The 21,256-nt window shown below is 32.8% G+C and overlaps 1 protein-coding gene across 11 annotated transcripts in view; it reads left to right on the top strand.

Moving 5' to 3' along the window:
* The window catches only part of CEP290 (centrosomal protein 290), a 101,386-nt gene that overhangs the window by 36,293 nt on the left and 43,837 nt on the right, over nucleotides 1–21,256 (top strand). For 9 of the 11 annotated variants that reach the window (XR_007470093.1, XM_049694261.1, XM_033407147.2 and 6 more), the window contains 9 exons: nucleotides 2,598–2,762; nucleotides 3,158–3,307; nucleotides 4,900–5,015; nucleotides 6,492–6,594; nucleotides 6,685–6,915; nucleotides 10,564–10,737; nucleotides 14,841–14,952; nucleotides 18,652–18,857; nucleotides 19,794–19,945. Coding sequence is in view for 10 of the 11 variants with exons in the window: in XM_049694261.1 (XP_049550218.1) it covers nucleotides 2,598–2,762; nucleotides 3,158–3,307; nucleotides 4,900–5,015; nucleotides 6,492–6,594; nucleotides 6,685–6,915; nucleotides 10,564–10,737; nucleotides 14,841–14,952; nucleotides 18,652–18,857; nucleotides 19,794–19,945 (1,409 nt within the window). In the remaining variant the exon portion in view is untranslated. The remainder of the gene's footprint in view (nucleotides 1–2,597; nucleotides 2,763–3,157; nucleotides 3,308–4,899; nucleotides 5,016–6,491; nucleotides 6,595–6,684; nucleotides 6,916–10,563; nucleotides 10,738–14,840; nucleotides 14,953–18,651; nucleotides 18,858–19,793; nucleotides 19,946–21,256) is intronic. The other 2 variants (XM_049694263.1, XM_049694264.1) reach the window with 2 other exon arrangements.

The raw sequence follows: 21,256 nt of genomic DNA, 5'->3' as shown, positions 1-21,256 counted from the left end.
TTGATCTTTGCTATTGTTTTCTTTGTTTCTGTTTCATTGATGTCTGCTCTAATCTTTATTATTTCTTTCCTTCTACTAACTTTTGGTTTTGTTTGTTCTTCTTTCTCTAGTTCCTTTAGGTGTAAGGTTAGATTTTTTATTTGAGATTTTTCTTGTTTCTTGAGGTAGGCTTGTATTGCTCTAAACTTCCCTCTTAGAACTGTTTTTGCTGCATCCCATAGGTTTTGGATCATCGTGTTTTCTTTGTCATTTGTCTCTAGGTATTTTCTGATTTTGTCTTTGATTTCTTCAGTGATCTCTTGGTTATTTAGTAACATATTGTTTAGCCTCCATGTGTTTGTGTTTTTTATGTTTTTTTCCTTTTAATTGACTTCTAATCTCATAGTATTGTGGTCGAAAAAGATGTTTGATATGATTACAGTTTTCTTAAATTTACTGAGGCTTGATTTGTGACCCAAGATGTGATCCATCCTGGAGAATGTTCTGTGTGCACTTGAGAAGAAAGTGTAATCTGCTGTTTTTGGATGGAATGTCCTACAAATATCAATTAAATCTAACTGGTCTATTGTGTCATTTAAAGCTTGTCTTTCCTTATTAATTTTCTGTCTGGATGATCTGTCCATTGGTGAAGTGAGGTGTTTAAGTCCCCCACTATTATTGTGTTACTCTCGATTTCCTCTTTTATAGCTGTTAGCTGTTGCCTTATGTATTGAGGTGCTCCTATGTTGGGTGCATATATATTTCTAATTGTTATATCTACTTCTTGGATTGATCCCTTGATCATTATGTGGTGTCCTTCCTTGTCTCTTGTAACATTCTTTATTTTAAAGTCTATTTTATCTGATATGAGTATTGCTACTCCAGCTTTCTTTTGATTCCCATTTGCATGGAATGTTTTTTTTTATAATAATACCATTTTATTAGCAGAGAGTGATACTAGTATGTTAAAATCTTTCTGAGGTAGAGAATCATTTAACAAAATTTATGAAACCCTTTTGATTCCCTTTGTTCCCTATATGTCCCTTTATAATTCTGACTTTTCTTCTCTGGTTGGTGACTTTGTTTTTTCTCCACTGTTTTAAGTATCTAAAATGATTCTTCATACTTTCTTATGTGAATATCTTTTATCTGTGATGCTGCCCACTACTAATACTCAGATCAAACTCTGTTCTACAAGGGAAACTCTATTTAGTGACCAAATAGAAACAGAATAATGGCCCAGAAAGATTCTACGTTTTTTTATTTTTATTTATTTATTTTTTTAATTTTTTTATTTTAATTGACAGCCTGTGGCCTTCCTAGGATTCTTGTTTCCATCGATTTTGTCTGCTTCTCTTCTGGGTTATCATTTTTTTTTCTGATTGATATGCCCCATCTGAATGACCTAACACTACGTCCTCTAAGAAATCATCAGAATCAATGACAGTTTAGATCAGATAATTCCGGCTTCTGCACTTTAGTTCACTTTCTATTGCTGTAGGGTGTTTTTCAGGGCCCCTAATCACCATCTAATTCAATCTCATTTTACCACAAGGATTTATAGATAGCATGTTGCTATTTTTCAGCAAGACAACTAACTAGACTACTTTGTCATCTGTCAGAATACCTCCTTCTGCCTACTTCTTTCTGCTATCCCCTTTTAATTAGTATAAATTATTACTCCACATGGCCTGCTCTCATCTCCTTAGGGTAAAGGCTTACTCTTACAGACCTACTGCCTTGAGTTAAATCCCAGATCACCCTCCTGAATAGGATATTACATATGATTTTACTCATCTTACTTTCTTTGTCTTCTGCCTTAATTTCTGAAGCTTTACCATGCATTTAACAGTTTTGTTCCATAAAGTCCAGATCTATTGGTACGTATGTATTGTGTATATGTGTACGTGGGGGGTAGGTATATTTATATAGGCCATTATTGGAGAATTAGGAGCAGTGAAGCCTCTTGGATAGTATTTTAATATTTGACAGATTATTTTTGCTTATCCAGCACTCTTGGATAACAATTGGATAACTATTTTATCATACTTTGCCTTTGTTATTATGTATGCTTCAACTGGAGAGGAAGCAATGAAAAATTTAATTAATTAAATGTAGTAGCTATTTCATTCCTTTGCTCATGCTTTAAATTCAGATGCTTCATGGTTTCAAAGCATTTACATATAAATTATCTCATTTTGACTGTATAAAAACCTTGTGAAGTTGACAGAGCTAACATTATTTCCTCTTCTTTAGAGTTAAGGAAGCTAAGGTATAAGGAATTTCAAGTCACTTGCCCAGCAAATAAGAGATTGGTTAATATTTGAACCCTAGTCATGTTGTTCCTGTCTAGTTGTTTTTGTGATCTACCAGTCTATTTGGATTAGCTAGATATTGTTAATTGTTAGAAGGAAGTGATTAGTATGCTTGGTAATACTGTTGTAGATTAAACTGGTATTTTATCAATTTAAATTTATAAATAAGAGATATATTTGGTATATTTTATTATACATGGGAATAGTAAAATGCTTAAGTGTGAATTTGACTTAAACATAGATTTTTTACTATGACTTTAGTGTTTTTCTTCACATTTCTTCTATATAATTTAAATATATTAGGCTATAGAATCAAAGAATGCAGAAGGAATATTTGATGCCAATCTGCATTTAAAAGCCCAAGTCGATCAACTTACTGGAAGGAATGAAGAATTAAGACAGGAGCTCAGGGAATCTCGGAAGGAGGCTATAAATTATTCTCAGCAGTTGACAAAAGCAAATTTAAAGGTGAGAATTTTATTATATAAAAGAAAATGCTAAGCATATGAATAAAGATTTAATATGAAACATTTAATTTTTTTTAATGACTATTTAATGAGAAAATGCCCCTTGAATTAATTCTTTCAACGTTCGGAAACCTTCTGTTTGAATTTTTTTAATTAAATTAGTGGAAAAATAAGTACTGTGTAACATAAAAGGATACAAAAATTCTAAATCTATTCCTAGACATTTCTAAGTAGTAGTAATTATAAATTAAATTATAATTTAATTAATACTTGGCAGAGCATTCATATATCTACTTGTTCAAGATATTCAGTAGGAAGTGTTAGTTACTGCTTTTAAATTTGTCTTTCTTTGGGTGTAAGAGATGAGATTCTCATTTCTGAACTGTTCGTTTGCAGATAGATCATCTTGAAAAAGAGACCAGTCTTTTACGACAATCAGAAGGATCAAATGTTGTGTTTAAAGGAGTAGACTTACCTGATGGGGTAGCACCATCTAGTGCCAATATCATTAATTCTCAGAATGAATATTTAATACATATCTTACAGGTACTGAAGATTTTATATGTGAGTAACAAAAATAGTTGATAGTATGTTTTATAATTTAATCATCATATATTCCTTTGCGTTCTTAGAATATTAACAGTGAAATGTTTTTTTAATGATTTTGATATTAGATGGAATGTTATGAATAAAAGCAGTTTATTCCATTATTCTGAATGAGAAGCATGTGTGCCATTCATATGAAATATATGATTGACAGATAGAATAACATGCAGCTACTATAAGGTAGTAATGTATAAATAAGGTGAGCTCTTTTATTTATTGCTGGTTGGAAAAGCAATTCACATGAATAAAGTCTGACACAGCTTTTTGTGTAGTGATTAGAATTGTTCCTTTTTTGTGTGTGTTAACTACAAGAAGAAACTTTTAAACAAAATTGTCTTTTATCTCTTTCTTCCCTTTACCCTATAAGGTATTAGTTAATCTGTTAGCAAATTAGAAACGATACTGCTTGCCTTGTGTTTGTTTCTCAGTTTTGCTGTCTATATTACAGTCATTATGAATGGCATAATGAGGGATGCTTTTCATTATTTCATTTGAGTGTGAATACCCGTAATATCACATACATTGCAAATATAATCACAAAAATGTGTTCAGAATCAATGAAAGTAAGTTTTTGATTATAAGCACTGCTGTTTCCCTTTCCTAAATAATCCATTTGTGAATATACTTGAGTTATGATTATCAGATGCTTGTATTTGTATATTATATTAATCATTTTTTGAGTATTAGAATTTACTTATTAGAACATTATAATTCATGTTATATCATTACTTTTAAATTTATAATTTTAGCATTCTTCATGAATTTATTCTTCTTCAATACAGGAACATTGTCAATAAGTGATAAAAGTATTGCATTGTCATGTTACTTGTGATAAGATTCATTTTTTTCATCTTTATATAAAAAACACATGAGAAGCATTGTGGTAGATTAGAGAACCAATTTGGAATCTGAAAACCTGTTCAAAGTGGCAAAACAAGTACTTGGACTCCCAATCCTAAGGCAGCATAGAGTGATAGAAGTAGCAAGGTCTTTGGAGTCAGCCAGACCTGACTGCAAGTGTTAGATCTGCAATATGTAAAGTACCTGGCACTGAGCTTGGCATGTGTGCTTAGAAAATGGTTACCAAGGGTAGTATTAATGAGTTTTTTAATGTTGAGTAAGTTACTTGATCTTTCTAAGTCTCAAATTTCTTCATCTTCAAAATGAAATAATTGGAAAGGACAATTTGACTGGAGCTATGAATGCATATGTTCATTAAAGGGTATGTGGGACTGAGTGGCTAAAGGTAAGTTTGTAACCACTGTATCTGATCATTTGTATGGTTACTGTAACTATTCTGTATGATGAAAATAATTTTATCTGTTTCATAGCACTTCTCATTTACACATATTACCTCATTCCATATGCCATAAGGTATTCAGAATAATCATAGAAATGACCTGTGCTGCTTATGGATTTGCTATTATCTTTTGTATATTTTTCTATAATCTTGTCAGAATATGAATTTATACCTTCAAATTTAAAATATATCCTGATGCTTTTTTCATTCTCATTTTTAAACCAATTTTTAGGAACTAGAATATAAAGAAAATAAGTTAAAGAATTTAGAAGATTCTCTTGAAGACTATAACAGAAAATTCGCAGTAATTCGTCATCAACAGAGCTTATTATATAAAGAATACCTAAGGTATAGGTGTTAGCAAAACTTTATAAATATAATTGAAGAATATTCGTGTTAAAGCTAAGTAACAAAAAATATTTAGATATTTTCTTTTACTTTTTCTTCCTGCCTCTTCACCTCCGCTTTGTGTCTTAGTTCCTTATCTATAAAATTCTGTGATAGTAATACTTTTTCATAGGGTTATTATGAAACTTAAATGAATTATGTGAAAATGCCCAGATATGAGCATTTTGTGAATATTATAGCACATATGAACTGTTTATAAATGTCAGCTGTTAGCATCATTCTTCATCATCACCATCATCATTATTCATATATTTTCATGGGGAACTAACCTGTTTGTGCTTATCTCTGCCATCTCATCTGTACCAATGGACTAATATCCTTAGTAATAGTTAGAATACCTGATTAAAGGTGATTTAAACACTAAGAGTGACTACAATTTGATCTAACAAGAAAACCAAAGCTAATTATAGGATAGGTCATGTTTGGGAGTCTTATAGTATAGGTCATATTATCTCCTATGTTGGTTATAAAATAGCTGAAGGAAGGAGTTCAAGGAAGATGGAACCATGACCATTGAAGAAGAGGGGCATTTTTTTTTCACATAACTTTTTATTTTTACATGAAATTTTTTCCAGAGGCTGCTGGCAGACTTAGATCTCATGAGTCAGAATTGGGTTAATGAGCTGTCCAAGTCATATGTCCAGGTTTGAATCATTCAGTTCAAAGAGAATGCTGACACCATAATTGGTTTATGCCAAGCAGATTGCAGGTCTGGGTAGGCAACAATGTCTTATACACCTTCTTTTAAGTCTAATTATTTCTCATTTTGTTTGTATTCTAGATATTTTATAAGTATTTAACACTCAAATTTAAGAGTAGAGTCAGGGGCTTTCCTGGTGGCACAGTGGTTGAGAGTCCGCCTGCCGATGCAGGGGACACGGGTTCGTGCCCGTGGTCTGGGAGGATCCCACATGCCGCGGAGCGGCTGGGCCCGTGGGCCATGGCCGCTGAGCCTGCACGTCCAGAGCCTGTGGTCCGCAACAGGAGAGGCCACAACAGTGAGGGGCCCGTGTACCGAAAAAAAAAAAAGAATTTTACTATAAGAGTAGGGTCAGAATACTGAGACTTGATTTCCAGAATTAGTTTGGGGTATTGATTATTTTCTTAATTGTTTTCTGTTTTTAATAAAATATTTATAAGATTCAGCTGCAATTGTTATATTGTAACAATTGTAAAGTAATAATTTGTAGATAAATGAAAATGATAAAATAATTTCTTTACCTTTCATTTATTAAATAAAAATATAACTTTCAGGATAAATCCTTTCAAGTGGCATTTCTACTTATGTTATCAGGTATTGACTAGTTATGATTTCTCTTATTTTATAGAAACTAAATTTCCATAATCTATAGCTATCTCTTCCTATAGTTAAATATTTTATTAGGTTTACTGTATTGTCATTTTTATTTTTTTAAGTGAAAAGAAGACCTGGAAAACAGAATCTGAAACAATGAAAGAGGAAAAGAGAAAACTTGAGGATCAAATCCAACAAGATGCTATAAAAATAAAAGAATATAATGTAAGTAAAGCACTTTTAAGATCAATATATAATACTGTACAAACTAAGATAGCTAGATTTAACAAGTTATATAAATGTGACTTTGTGCAGAATTTGCTCAGTGCTCTTCAGATGGATTCAGATGAAATGAAAAAAACACTTTCAGAAAATAGCAGAAAGCTCACAGTCTTACAAGTGAATGAAAAGTCACTCATAAGGCAATATACTACTTTAGTAGAAATGGAGAGACAGCTTAGAAAAGAAAATTGGAAACAGAAGAATGAATTGGTATCAATGGAGGCTGAAGTTGGTGAAAAAATTGGACGTTTGCAACGTTTTAAGGTACGTCTGATTTTTTTCAACTCTGAAAATTTTCAAACGTGAAGAAGAAAGGATAGGGCTTCCCTGGTGGCGCAGTGGTTGAGAGTCCGCCTGCCGATGCAGGGGACACGGGTTCGTGCCCCGGTCCGGGAGGATCCCACATGCCGCGGAGCAGCTGGGCCCGTGAGCCATGGCCACTGAGCCTGCGCGTTTGGAGCCTGTGCTCTGCAACAGGAGAGGCCACAACAGTGAGAGGCCCGCATACCGCAAAAAAAAAAAAAAGAAGAAGAAGAAAGGATAGTATGATGAATACCCATCACCTGGATTAATAGTTAACATTTATTAACATTCCACTCTAATTGCTTCATCTGTTTTTTTGTAAGAATATTTTAATTGCAGACATTTCTCCCCTAAATATTTTAGTGTGCATCTCTAAAAAAGTCTTTTTCTGTTTACATAACCGCAATAACTTTATCACACTTAACAAAATTGACAACAATACCTTATTTTATCTAACGTCCAGATCATATTCACATTTCCTCAGTTGTCCCAGGATCCAGTCAAGGACCCTGCATTGTATTTGGATGTTACATGTCCTAAGTCTTTTAAATATAGAATCTCCCCCTTTTTTTCCTACTCTCTCTGAAAAATAATGAATATTTATCTGATTATTTTCTTTCATAATTTTACTTGTTCCTGTATCCATTGTATTTACTAAAAGTTAGCTTTGAAGCCTTGGTTATATTAAGGTTAAACATTTTTGGCAAGAACACTTCATAAGTAATGTTTTGTACTTTATAAGTAATACTTTATAGTGTATCACTTCAAGAGATGGAATGTCTGGTAGTCCCATGTTTCATGATTGATTACTTTCTTAAGGGGGAGACAGCCATATATCTCTATTATTAAGTGATTTAGTTAATTCTTTGGTGATATTTTGATACCATGCAAATAACCAGTTCTTCATCATTTCTTCTAATGGTTTTAGTGTCCACTGGTGATTGTTGTTGCCTGATCCAATTATTTCATTAAGAGTTGCAAAAATCATGATTTTCTAATTATATTATGTTCTCTTCATTTACTAGCAGGTATTCTTTATAAAATAAAGAGCTTCTCCTCATTAGCCCAAGCTCTTTGGTTATCTTGAAGTATGGTTCCTAACTAGAAAGGCAAGATAAAAACTGGTCATTCTTTCCTTTTCATGACCAGTTTTCAGAATACAGAGTTTGTATAGTCTGCTTCTGCCTATCCCCTCCCACCCACTGCACCCTCCAGCTTTCTCTTCTTTAAGTATCATAACAGACTCACACACTTTTAAATATTCAGTGTGTTTTACTCAGGTGTAGTCATTATTCTTTTGTCTCAACTTTGGCCAGTGAGAGCCCTTTAAAGAAGGTTCTTGTATCCTATTTGACAGAAATACATTAGTCTTTGAACCAAGCTGCAAAACTTAGTTTGTTTTCTGGAACAACATATGTCCAAGAGGTACCTTGTATACTTCTTAGGCAGGCTTGGAATAAGCCATTTCTCTAAGGAGCCCTGGTTCATTTTAGTGAGGACAGCATTTAGATACCAAAAACCAGTCCTAGGTGTCATTGCTCTTGGAGTGTCATTGCTACTAGTCCAGTTAGGAAAATATGTATAGATTTAAATCATGAGTTCATATTGTTATTTTTAATTCAAATTTAACATTTTAGGATAAGTAAGAGTATGGAGTTTTTACTAACCTTTGATTTTGTACTTTATTTTTTTAACACGGAAATCTATTAAAATAACATTAAAATAATTATTTTTTTATACTACAATATTCATACATTAATTTGAAAACAGTAATCTTGTATTGGTATTAACAATAACAATACCAGTGCTACTAGATAAAAAGTTTCTTTACAGTTCTTATTTTCTTTAGAATATCTCTCACTAGGGATGTATCGTCATGTTAACATATTCTATAGTGACTTGAAGTAATTCTCCTCTTTGTGTGGTTATGCTATACAATTGCTATATAGTTAGGTTCATTTATTTTACATTTGTTTTCAGTTTTAGGGATAACTTTTTAAAAAATTAAATTTGAATATATAAAACATTCACATGTACAAAAGATGTCAGCAGAGAAATCTTATGTCTGTCCTTGTACCTTTCACTTCATTCTACTTCATCCTTTCACCCCCTTTAGGTAACTGATAATCCTTCTAATGTTTCCTTTTGCAAGTTATTAACAAAGACACAAAAAGTTGCATGCCATGCAACTCTTCTGCACCTTGCTTTACATCTGATCAGACCTTATTTAAGCATGTATATGTTCATTTGACATGTCTAAATTTACATAGGAGCATGTAAATAGAAGAATTCAAAGTAAAATTAGAATGAACTTGAGTTCCTTGCCACCCCCTTTTAAATATAGTAATGGGTGAAATTGTCATGCTAATAAACCTATTTTCAATATGAAATGTTCTTGTTTTTATTTTGTGTTAGATTTTGTAGAATGTACTTTTCTTAGAGTATTACAAATATAGCTAATGTTTGAGATAGAAGGGAAGAAAGAACTAGAATCTTCTTCCTCTTCAACCTGATTGTTCAACCTGGATTTTTTGTTTGTTTTTGCAACAATTGGAAAGCCAAAAAAAGGGATATTTTTAAGGATGGGAAACATGATTTCCCTCACCACAAAGCAAAAGTAAAACTGAATCCCAAGGGTAAGGTAGACTAGGGTGTATTTATTTATATAGAGAAGTTTTCAAATTGAGATCTGAAGCACTATTACAAATATTTTCCCCTCATTACTCTACTTCAGAATGAATTATAACCATAAATTCTTTTTATTTTTTTTAAATTTTTTTATTTTTAAAATTTTTTGGCCAAGCCGCACAGTTTGCGGGATCGTAGTTCCCCGACCGGGGATTGAACCCAGGCCACCATAGTGAAAGCACTGAGTCCTAACCAATTTATGAGTCCTCCAGGGAACTCATAAATTCCTTATCTTCCTCATTTCATAAATTTGGTTTTATGTTCAGTCATTTCTTTTTGGTGTTAATACAGTGTCTTTGAATAGTGACTCTTATAGCTCTGTAGCTAAAGAGTTGAAGATGAACCAAGTAATTTAAAGCCTTTGATATTATTTGTTACAGATAGCTATGATGCAGAGAAGTTTTTTTTCCCTAAATAATGTTTCTTTCCTGTGAACAAAAATTTTTCTTTTATTATAAAGCTAGTTTGTTATTAATTATAAATAAGCAGAAATAGCAAAGTTGGAAATGTTACCTGTAATGATGCAAATTTTGCCATTTAAAAGACAAGTTTTTTTTTAATCTTATGAAATTTAGAAAAGCCATCCAAAGATATATTCTAAGTGATATTTTTTTTGCTGCTGTATATTACGTGTTTCTCAAATTAACTGAATTTCATTTAACTATGACAGGAGTTATAAAAGGATTCACTGTATTTTTATTATGATTTAAAATTTCCAAATATTATTTCTTGTATGAAAGTATTAGTTATTGTAATATATTGTAATATATGCAATATATGCAATTCTTGAGAAATCTAATTTTTTAAATTATTCTAAAATCTGTTTTGCTTTCAGCTATATTATCTTATCCTCATAAGTGGCTAGTGCCTTTACCAGAAAAAAATACACCACCTTAATCCAGTGTACCTTTATTTACATAGGAAATGGCTGTTTTCAAGATTGCAGCACTCCAAAAAGTTATAGATAATAGTGTCTCTCTGTCTGAACTAGCATTGGCCAATAAACAATACAATGAACTGACTGCTAAGTACAGAGACATCTTGCAAAAAGATAATATGCTTGTTCAAAGAACAAATAACTTGGAACACCTAGAGGTAAGTATGTGTGATCCTTAAACCTTGTGATTTTAGCCATTCTTCTTTGGTGATATCTTATCTATAGGTGCAAAATGACTTCTGGATGACTTCTTCCAGGTTATCTTCCTTAGCCCACTTGTGTGATTTAGCTGAATGAAATCTCTTTCCATCAGGTACTTAAAAAAGAAAAAAGAAGATGGAACAGATAGGATAATGTAGTCAGAAGAGGAAGCATTATTAAGTACCCATTCCTTTCTCTTGCCCTGATCCCAGTGTAAATTATTCCCTCATGGTCCATGGCTCTTTGGGGTGGATGTAGCAGAGAGTAGATGAGATATCCATGGTTCTTCCTGGACCTTGGATGAGTTCTGCAAATCCCTATCCTTTCTTACTGTAGAGAGAGAGAAGAATAGGATGGAGTATCATTAGTTTAATTAAAGGAGTCTATGAATGTGGCCCAGACCCTTTGTAATTGTCTTCTAGCCACTTGACCTTCGTACCTTTTACAGCAGGCAAAACAAGCTCCTGATTTTGTTTATCTTTATGAAAAATAAAGGCTTATGTCTTTTGGTTCATTCTCTTTTATGATCCTCTCATTGGAATGGAAGGAGATATAATTCTTTTGGCTCAAAAGCTCTCACTTGCTTAGGGGGACACGTTCAAGAAAACATTCTGAATAGCTTTCAATGACTCCTACAAAATTATCTGAGTCATTATTTATTAATATTAACTAGAAATAATCATGATCAGTTTACTTTTTATTATTTTTGAAGAGAGATGATTATGTTAATTTTTATGGAAAATTCTAAAATTTAAGTGTGATAAAAATTTATTTTTTCCCATCTTTCATGTCTGTTGTCTTCTCTTCTCTAGCATTAGACAATCATAGATAAGAAATCTCCTGCAGGTAGCGTATCAATGAGTAATTTTTAACTTTTAAAACTTATTTTCCCAGATAATATTTTTCATCTCTACTCAAACCTTAAAAAATTTTGTCTCTGTATTATATCCTTTTCTCTCCTTTACTTCCTGTATCTCAGTTATAATTCTGAACATATGTCTCTATCTGTTGGCAATGTCTTAGTTTTATTCTTTATTATCTTCACTGTGGTAACCATTACCCATACCATTACCTCCAGTGTTGTATCCTCCTTGCTGCCACCAAAGTGATCATTCTAAACCTGCATCTGACCATGTCCTTCCCTTGCTTAAAACCTCTCAAAAGTTGCCAGTCACTTAAAGAATAAGTGACTTTTGTGATTAGCCCGCACATAACTCATGTCATCTACTGTGACATTCTAAGGAGTTTCACAATTAATGTTTTAGAAAGTGAACTACCAGTTTTCTCCACCACAGTGTTTCGTATGTTCTTCTGTACATGCAGTTTTCTTTGTTTAGAAAGCCCTTCCTCCTCTCCCAGTTTTTCTGCTCAGTGAATTTCTATTCATGTTTCAAAACTTTTTTCAGACACTACCTTTTTTTCTGTAGCATCCTTCTTTATAGAAAAAACTCACCCTCTCTGTTATTTCTATATTTTGTACCTAGTTCTGCTATTTATATCACATCATATTATATGTGTTTATATATGTGCCTCTCCTACAGGAACATAAGCCTCTTGATATCAGAAACTCTACTTAGTTCATTTTTGTGGGTTTGGTACCTGCTGTTTGGCACAGAGTTAGAGCTAATAGATGTTAACTTCAGGGATTGAATAAAGGTGATGAAAATCAAATTTTAGAAGATGAAAAACAGAGTGGGTGGTAAAGAAATACAAAAACCGAATGGGTGATAAGGCAATTAAAAAAATGGAAATTTTGATAATAGCAGACAAGAGAAATAGATATGGACTAAGGTAAAATTAAGAAGAGGATTTGCTGTGTTTTTTCAAAAAAATTTTTTTAATAAGGAGACCAATGAAGTTTGAGAGGAGAGGAAAAGAAAATTTAGAGCTAAAGGGGAGAGAATGATTGAATATTAGAGGTAAGAGTGGTAATAAATGAGGGTGCAGTACCAGGGCAGGGGTATGAAAATGGGATATGGAGCAAGGCCACAGTTATCCTTTGAAAGAGTCTGGAAGTAAAAGAAGCAAAAAGGGTAGCAAGATATTTAAAACACCTTAAGCCCTTTTTTGTTTTTCTCCTACGAATTTACAGTACCTAGGAACTGGGCTGTAATTGTGCATGTTACCAGAGAGTCATGTTTTATTCCCTTATCTTCCTTTTCATTATAACATCGCCCTTTAAAAAAAAAAAAAATCTCGGGACTTCCCTGGTGGCGCAGTGGTTAAGAATCCACCTGCTAATGCAGGGGACACGGGTTCGAGCTCTGGTCCGGGAAGATCCCACGTGCTGTGGAGCAGCTAAGCCCGTGCGCCACAACTGTTGAAGCCCGTGCGCCTAGAGCCGGTGCTCTGCAACAAGAGAAGTCACCACAATGAGTAAGCCCGTGGACCGCAACGAAGAGTAGCCTCCGCTCATCGCAACTAGAGAAAGCCTGTATGCAGCAACGAGGATCCAACCTAGCCAAAAATAAATAAGTAAATTTATTTTTAAAAAAATTTCATTACCCTGTTTTATTTTTCTTCATAATGGTTATTACCTGACAGTATGTTATATATTGGCTTATTTTCAAATTGCTCCATTAAAATACAAGTTTTAGGATGGAATTTGTTTACCATTGCAGTCCAGTGCTTAGAATACCTGGCATGTAGTAGACATTCTATTTGTTAAAATGAAGAATAAATGAGCTTAAAATATTATACTTATGTGCCAACTCCTACATTTTATGTTTCCAGCCTGACTTCTCAGAACTCTGTTTTTCTGTATGAAATTACCTACTTAACAACTCATGTTTCAAGGGGATCTCTAATTTAACGTGTCCAAATTTAATTCCTGATGTCTATTTCTCTCATAGTTGTTTCTGTTTCAGTGTATGCCACTATTATCTACTCATTTAGTTAAGGCAGATATCTTAGAATTATTCTCTAGTCATTCCTTTCCTTTATCATTTTCCACCCAAATGTAATTAATTCTTATGTGTCCTCTTTTCTCTATCTTCCCTGCTATAACTGTAATCTAAACCAGTGTCATCTCTCATCTGGACTTTACAGTATCTTCCTGACTAATTTCTCATTTCTCTATTTACCCCTTTATTGATTCTCCACATTTTATTCAGAATGATTTGTTAAAACTTCTTCCTTTAAATCTTTAAATGATTTCCTATTATACCTTAAGTTACATTCCAGTTACTTGTCTTGACATACCATGCCTTGCCTGGTATGGCCCCCTATAATCTCTCCAACTTTTGTTTTTATTCCTCTTCACTCTGATTGTTGCTCACTGTGTTCAAGTCCTCTAATACTCCAGACTCTTTCCTGCTTTGGAGCATCTGGGTTTACCAGTAGTATATCAGTTCTTTCCATGGCTGGTTTCTTGTCAAGATTGGCTCCTTCTCTTACCATCAGTTTCAGCTTAAATACCACCTCTTCAGTGGTTAATACTTTCTTTAAGCACTCTATCTGGATATGCTACTTTTTATTATTCTTTGGTTTTGTACTCTGTTTCTTTCTAGATCTTGACCTGTTTAGTGAATTTTTTTCTTTGATTATCTGTTCACATTCTGCTGCATTCCACACTCTCCCCAACTCCTACCACACATATATCCACAGACACCAAATGGTGAGGCCTATGAAGGCCAGAAGTTTGTCTGTTTCTTTTCATCATGAACATACAGTACCTGTCACCGATGGCATGCTGTGGATGCTCAGTAACCCTTGGTATGAATGAGGGAAGTAAGCACTGCTTTATGAAGATTGTGAGACTCTGGAGTGTTCCACGTTGGCCAAAGTGAACATGGCAGAAGCTAATACTCAGGAGTTTAGGGCCACATATCGGATATACAAGGTTTTGATGATTATTTTAAAATAATATATGTGTGTGTATACAACATATATGTTATGTGTATGTCTATCTGTATTACATGCAGAGGAACTTCTACATTCGTTAAAAAAAACTAGATTGTGAGCTTTAGGAGATTATTATATAAAGTTCAGACAGTGTCACATCTGTGGTATTAATCTGAATTACAATGTAGTTGCTCAGTGATGTTTCTATTTTATTCAGTGTGAAAATGCATCCCTAAAAGAACAAATGGAGTCTGTAAGTAAAGAACTGGAGATTACCAAGGAAAAACTTCACACTATTGAACAAGCCTGGGAACAAGAAACTAAATTAGGTAAGTATTATGACTCATAATATAAAATGATTAAGATCCAATAGTGAATATTTTTCATTTAAAGTGCCTTTCTATACCAGATAAAAAGGAAATATTTTGATAAAAATTCACTCTCTGCCTAACAGTTTAATTTAACAGGCAGTTGATGAATAATATCTCATACTAACCTTTACCAAAGTTAGGTTTTTAGTTATTAAATTGGATTTGTTTCTAATGAAATCATATGTTAAAAATGTATGACTGAGCATTAGCTATACTGAACCATTTAACAATTAAAACTGATGATAATTTTGAAATACCTGTATTTTAATGATAGTATTATGAGTTTTTTCACTGTATAGAGTTATATTAGGAATATATCATTTTATATTTTTAAATTAAAAGATCACCTAGAACATCAGAAGAATTTGAGAAGAATTTATATTGCTCATAGTTCCACTACTGTATCATTTTTTTGTATGACCTTATACATGCTTATATATTTTATATACTTTAAATTATAATAAACATTATATGCTATATTTAGTAGATATCAAAATATTTCATTTTTTATTCATCATACTTATAAATATTCATGCAGTAAGTTACTGTGTTTGGGTGATTAAATCACTAGCTTTTCTAATTTTTGCTATTGCTTATAGTGCTGCAGTGAACATCTTCATTTACATCTAACAGAGATATTGTCTTAAAGGGTATTAAAATCTTTGTGGCTTCTGCTAGGATTTTCCATATTAGTTTTTCAAATGGTTATCCTAGTTCACAACATTTAAATAATTTTATCTCACTAGCATTATGCTTTATAATTTTCAAATAAATTTGCCCCTTTGGATAAAATGTTTTAATTTGTTTTCTAGACCTTAGAGTGCTAATGCTATTCAAAGTTTCTGTTACTATTAAATTGGTAACTGAGACATGTAGCTTAGAGAGGCTTAACATTGGGAAGTCTAAAATAAGCTACTCTTAGAAATGTACTTTTTAATTCATTAAGAGATTAAAAGTGAATTGACTTCCATGTAGCTCTTACATAAAAGAAGATACCATTTTAACTAAGATATAGAAAAGGATATTATATACAGTTTTAGTAAGTTCTTTGTTCATTCTATCCTGTGTTTCTTTAATAAGTGCTGAATTCCCTATAGAAATTCCTTAATTTTCAAATACCTTAATCTCTCCGATACATGGCTTTATAGCACTGAAGTTTTTTTTTTTAATATAAAGTCTAGCTTTATTTTTTAAAAGATTTTACAAGTCTGTCAACCTCAAACATGCATAGGTGAATTATTCACATCTTCCATCAGATGAGGCTTACAGTTTCGATCCCTCTCAGAAAAAATAAATAAAAAATAAATTTTTTCACAGATATTTATCCACTACATTACTCAGCTTAGTTCTGAAGTTTTCTCTCTATAAATACTTTAACACAGCTGCTAGTGGTAGTACTGTTGTTGTACAGCTGCACATGGCTATAATTTTACAAGCATGCCTTATTCTTGCTAGCTCCCTGGTTTGGCTCCAGGGTCCAAATCTTGTAGAGGAAAAATAAAGGTTAACTGGGCTGCCAGAAAAGCACACTGAATGCATCCTGTAGTGCTCTGTGACAAGCCAGAGAAGGAGTACAGCCTCCAGCAAGGTCCTGTGGAGAGGCAGCTCTGAGGTGGTTTAAATACCTTTGTTTAAGGTGTTTCCTTATCTTGGAATGACCTCACCATTGCCTGTCTTCCAAAGCCAAGGTTCGAATGTCAACCCCTCAATTCTGAACAGAGACATGAGAAGATTCGCTCCAAATTCTGGAACTCCACAATAAATCACTGAAGTTTAAAAGCTTTTATTTCCTGGTGCCCTTATATCTTTGTTTAAAAGTGTCACTTTTTTAGCTTTTTCCATGCGGGAATTGATTGGTGTTGGGCTGTTACCCTCTCTCTAGGACACTCCAAACACAAGAATATAGAGTAGACTAGTGTCTATTGCAGCCCCTGTGATGTGCCTCTTCTCATTATCAAAGTTTAGCACTAAAGAGAATGGAGAAGAGTTTTTATGTTCCTAGTATATCTGTATTTACTGCAATTTTTTTTTCTTTCCTTCATGGTGCTTAGGGTTGCCTGAATGAATCTCTGTACCATAATGGTTTCCTAACACTTTTAGCTTCTTTCAGTAACATTACTGTTAGCTATTTGATCACTGCTTGCAGCAGCTATTCTAAAATCATATACTATTTAAAGACACAGAACAAAATGAAGCACTTCTTAAAGCTGAGACAGACACCAAAACAGTTTAGTTTCAAAAATATATATATTTCTTTGAGCAAACTCAGTTATAAAACTCAAGCTTGTGAAGCTAGAAAGATAGGAGGTGGCATTATTGGTGTTACGACTGTTTACAGAGTAAATCACTGCTTATTAGTTCCTTAAAATAATTGACTTCCCTGAACATATGGTTAATTGACTCTCTAAAAAAACTAAAACTACCAAATTTTTTTTCCTGGAGCATGTCTGTTATGCAAAGCAAAAGTATTAGTTTTCTCTTCTTAAAAGGTGACTAACTAATGATAATCCTACGTGATGCCTTTTCATGGTCAATGAGGGGGCTTTCGTTCTCTTTTCATTTAGCCACAAACTTCTGTGTCCAAAGATAAGCTATACAACTGCATATATGAGATAAGGGTATAATAACTGATAAAATAATTTAAAGTAAAATATTTGATATTAGATGTATACAAAGGCCAGATAAAGGTCAGGGTTAAAGAAGATACTTGGCGAAATCCCTAAATCACATGGCTTCAGATTTTACTTTTTTACTCTGAGTCATTGCACTTGTATTCACAAAGTAGTGTTGCTTCACTGTATTGCCTCTTAATACAGTTTATCTCCTTTCAGTTAACAAAATATATTTATTTGCCCTTTTTTGACTATCTACATGTGACACCTCCTACACTACATCTTTTACATTGTTATTTCAGTTCAGGCATACCTTGGACATATTGCACGTTTGGCTCCAGATTGGCACAACAAAACAAATATTGCAATAAATGAGTCACAGGAATTTTTTGGTCTCCCAGTACCTATAAAAGTTATGTTTACACTATACTATAGTCTATTAGTGTGCAACAGTATTATGTCTAAAAAAAATGTACATACCTTAATTTTAAAATACTTTATTGCTAAAAAATGCTAGCCATCATCTGAACCTTCATTTTGTCTTAATATTAACATCAAAGATCACTGATCATAGATACCATAACAAATATAATAAAGAAGTTTGAACTATTGTGAGGATTACCAGTGTGACACGAGACACGAAGTGAGCAAATGCTGTTGGAAACATGGCACCGACAGACTTGCTCAACTCAGCGTTGTTTGCCACAGACCTTCAATTTAAAAACAAACAAAAACAAAAAAATGCAGTATTTGCGAAGCTCCATAAAGCAAAGCACAATGAAACAAGGTATGCCTGTAATCCTATGAAGAATAATTTGTGTTATCATTTGATTGACAAAACATGTAAATCCCAGAGAGATTAGGATAGGCAGCATACGGATAAGAAGTAACAGAGCTGAGACTAGAGTCCAGGTCTGTCATAATTCAAAAGGCTCGTGTGTTTTCCGCATAACAATAGTGCCTCCTTACATACAATGTCTAAAATATCTGGGATAAACTTTAGATAAGAACAGCGTGAGATTTACCGAAGTATTGTTGCATTTAGGAAATGAATCTAACATGGATAAGGCAAAGAAATCAATAACCAATAGTGAGATTGTTTCTATTTCAAAAAAAATCACTATGCTGGAGATGAAGGAATTAAATGAAAGGCAGCGGGCTGAACATTCTCAAAAAATGTATGAACATGTGAAGACTTCATTGAAGCAAGTGGAAGAACGTAATTTTGAATTGGAAACCAAATTTGCTGAGGTTTGATATTATAATTTTTTTCATGCAGTTAGAGAGTAAAAAATCAGTCATGGTAGCCATTGTATTATTGGAAGAGGTTTGTTTGTAACTCTGAAGTAGCATATTAATATAGTGCTTGTGTTTCATGTAATGGGTAAATGATATATTTTTAAATCTGAAATGTTTAAAAAGAAAGCAGGTATTTTTGTGATTGAGTTTTTATTTCTCACCAGCATTACATTATTAGATTTAATGTGCAAAAAGATGTTATTTGCTTAATAATGGAATTGCCTTCCACTACCATCCCTTCATTTAACAGTTATTATTTCTGAGTGCCTAGTACATGCCAGATGCTGTATGGGAACTGGAGTTATAGCATGAAATAAAATAGACAGTAATCTCTCCTTTCAGGGACTTCATTCTAATAGGAAGTTTTAGACTTTTGATATGGTCAAAATTACTAAATTGGCTGGCAATAATATAGTTTGCAAATATTCAATAATTTATGGTGAAGTAGCACTCATAATATTCCTTTACCTTGAGAATGTGTATTTCTCAAATCATTCATGTTATTTTGTTTATTTTAAATGTCATTATATATTAATAAGATTTTATTAACTATTTAGATTTATTTATAGATTATATAGTTGAAGTAAAATATAATGAGCATATGGCATTTCAAGTAAATTAAGAATATCAGAGATTCATATCTTATTAGATTGTGAGTTGATTAATATAAATGACTTTGGGTGGGTTGACATACAACTAGAGTTTTCATAATTTGTTCCTGGCTTTTTCTCCCCTTATCTTCGTCAATCTATTCTTAATACTTCACACCCAATGCAGTATCTGGACTAATGCAAAGTAAAGAGGACTGCAGTGTGCTGAAAGGTATAATAAAAGGAAAATGTCACCAAAAACTAACGTTTCTGAACGGTTTTTGTTACTTTTTCTCAGCTTACCAAAATCAATTTGGAAGCGCAGAAAGTGGAACAGATGTTAAGAGATGAATTAGCTGATAGTGTGAGCAAGACAGTAAGTGACGCTGATAGGCAACATATTCTAGAATTAGAGAAGAGTGAAATGGAACTAAAAGTTGAAGTATCAAAGTAAGTTCATGTGGAGTTTTTAGTCATTTGATTAGCTGTGTCTACTCTAATTTGTGTTTATGAACTCTAATTACAGTGGTAAAGGGGTAGTATCCTTAGTGGCAATTGTTACTGGTTTCTTTTTATTAGAACAGGGTTAAACAATATTAACAAGATTGATTTTTAACCAGCATAAGTAATAATATTGAAGAGGAAATAACTCCTCAAGATTTACATTTTTCAGAGCCCAGGAATAGTATTACAGGAAACACTGAACTTGAAATCAAGACTCTCTGAGATCTAGTTTTTCCACATACTAATATTTTTTTGGAGGGAAGGGTTGTGCCCATTTAATTTGTTTAAACTTAATTTATTAAGGGAGTAATAATACTTATTTCATAAGGTTGCTGTAAAAATAGAAATAAAATACGGATTTTGATTCAGTTTACATCTATTAAACATATACTGACTCATCTAATTACACTTAATAACCCTGATAACAGTGTTGTTTTCATTTTACATAAGGAAACAGTTTATTCTCTTAGAATTCAAAGTATCAATATATGTAAGGAGGAAATACTGTGTATACCAGGTAGATGCTGTCTAATCACTCTTTTGTAATTATGTGTTACTTCATTAGAAAAGTATGAGGATCCCTGAGTTTATCTGTCTAGCACAGATAATTAGTAAAAAGGGTTTATGGCTTACCCATAAAGTTATAGCCATCGTTTTAGAGTCTTGATAGTCCTTTTGGGAATATCAGTTATTCCCAGCCCTTTTCACTATGAATGACCCCATTTTTTATTCTTCCTTTCACCTCATGTACTTCATCTTTTGAAGTAAACTAATTTATAATTACTCATTTTGTTATATTTTAATTGGTGAAAACTTACATAACTGGCGGTAAGAGCTTCTAATCAATATGAGGAAACCTGACTTATCTGTTACGCTGAACTAAAGTTATTCCAGCCCAAAGTAAAATGCATTTTATTTTACCTGTTTAATCTTATCAAAATAGTCATATAGGAAATTTAATAACTTACCGTCAAGCTCCACCCTTTTTTTGCAATTGTAGTAATTGTGTAATCTCTTTTTCACATTTCTGGTAACTAGCAAATTAAAATAAAGCAAATCAAAACATACATTAATTGATCTAGGGAACCTGGCAATTTTAAATTTCTGTATTCTTAACTGTACAGTTTATCAAGTAAGCCTACTTAATACCTTATTCCGTCTATACCAAACCATGATAATAAGCATCTCATGAAAAAAAGTGTGAGAGAGGAGTTCTTTGACCATATACATTTGGAAAATGCAAAAAATGTACAGGTT

The sequence above is a fragment of the Orcinus orca genome, chromosome 11 (genome assembly GCF_937001465.1).
Source record: "Orcinus orca chromosome 11, mOrcOrc1.1, whole genome shotgun sequence".
Lineage (NCBI taxonomy): Eukaryota > Metazoa > Chordata > Mammalia > Artiodactyla > Delphinidae > Orcinus > Orcinus orca.
This window is presented reverse-complemented; position numbering and strand designations above follow the sequence as displayed.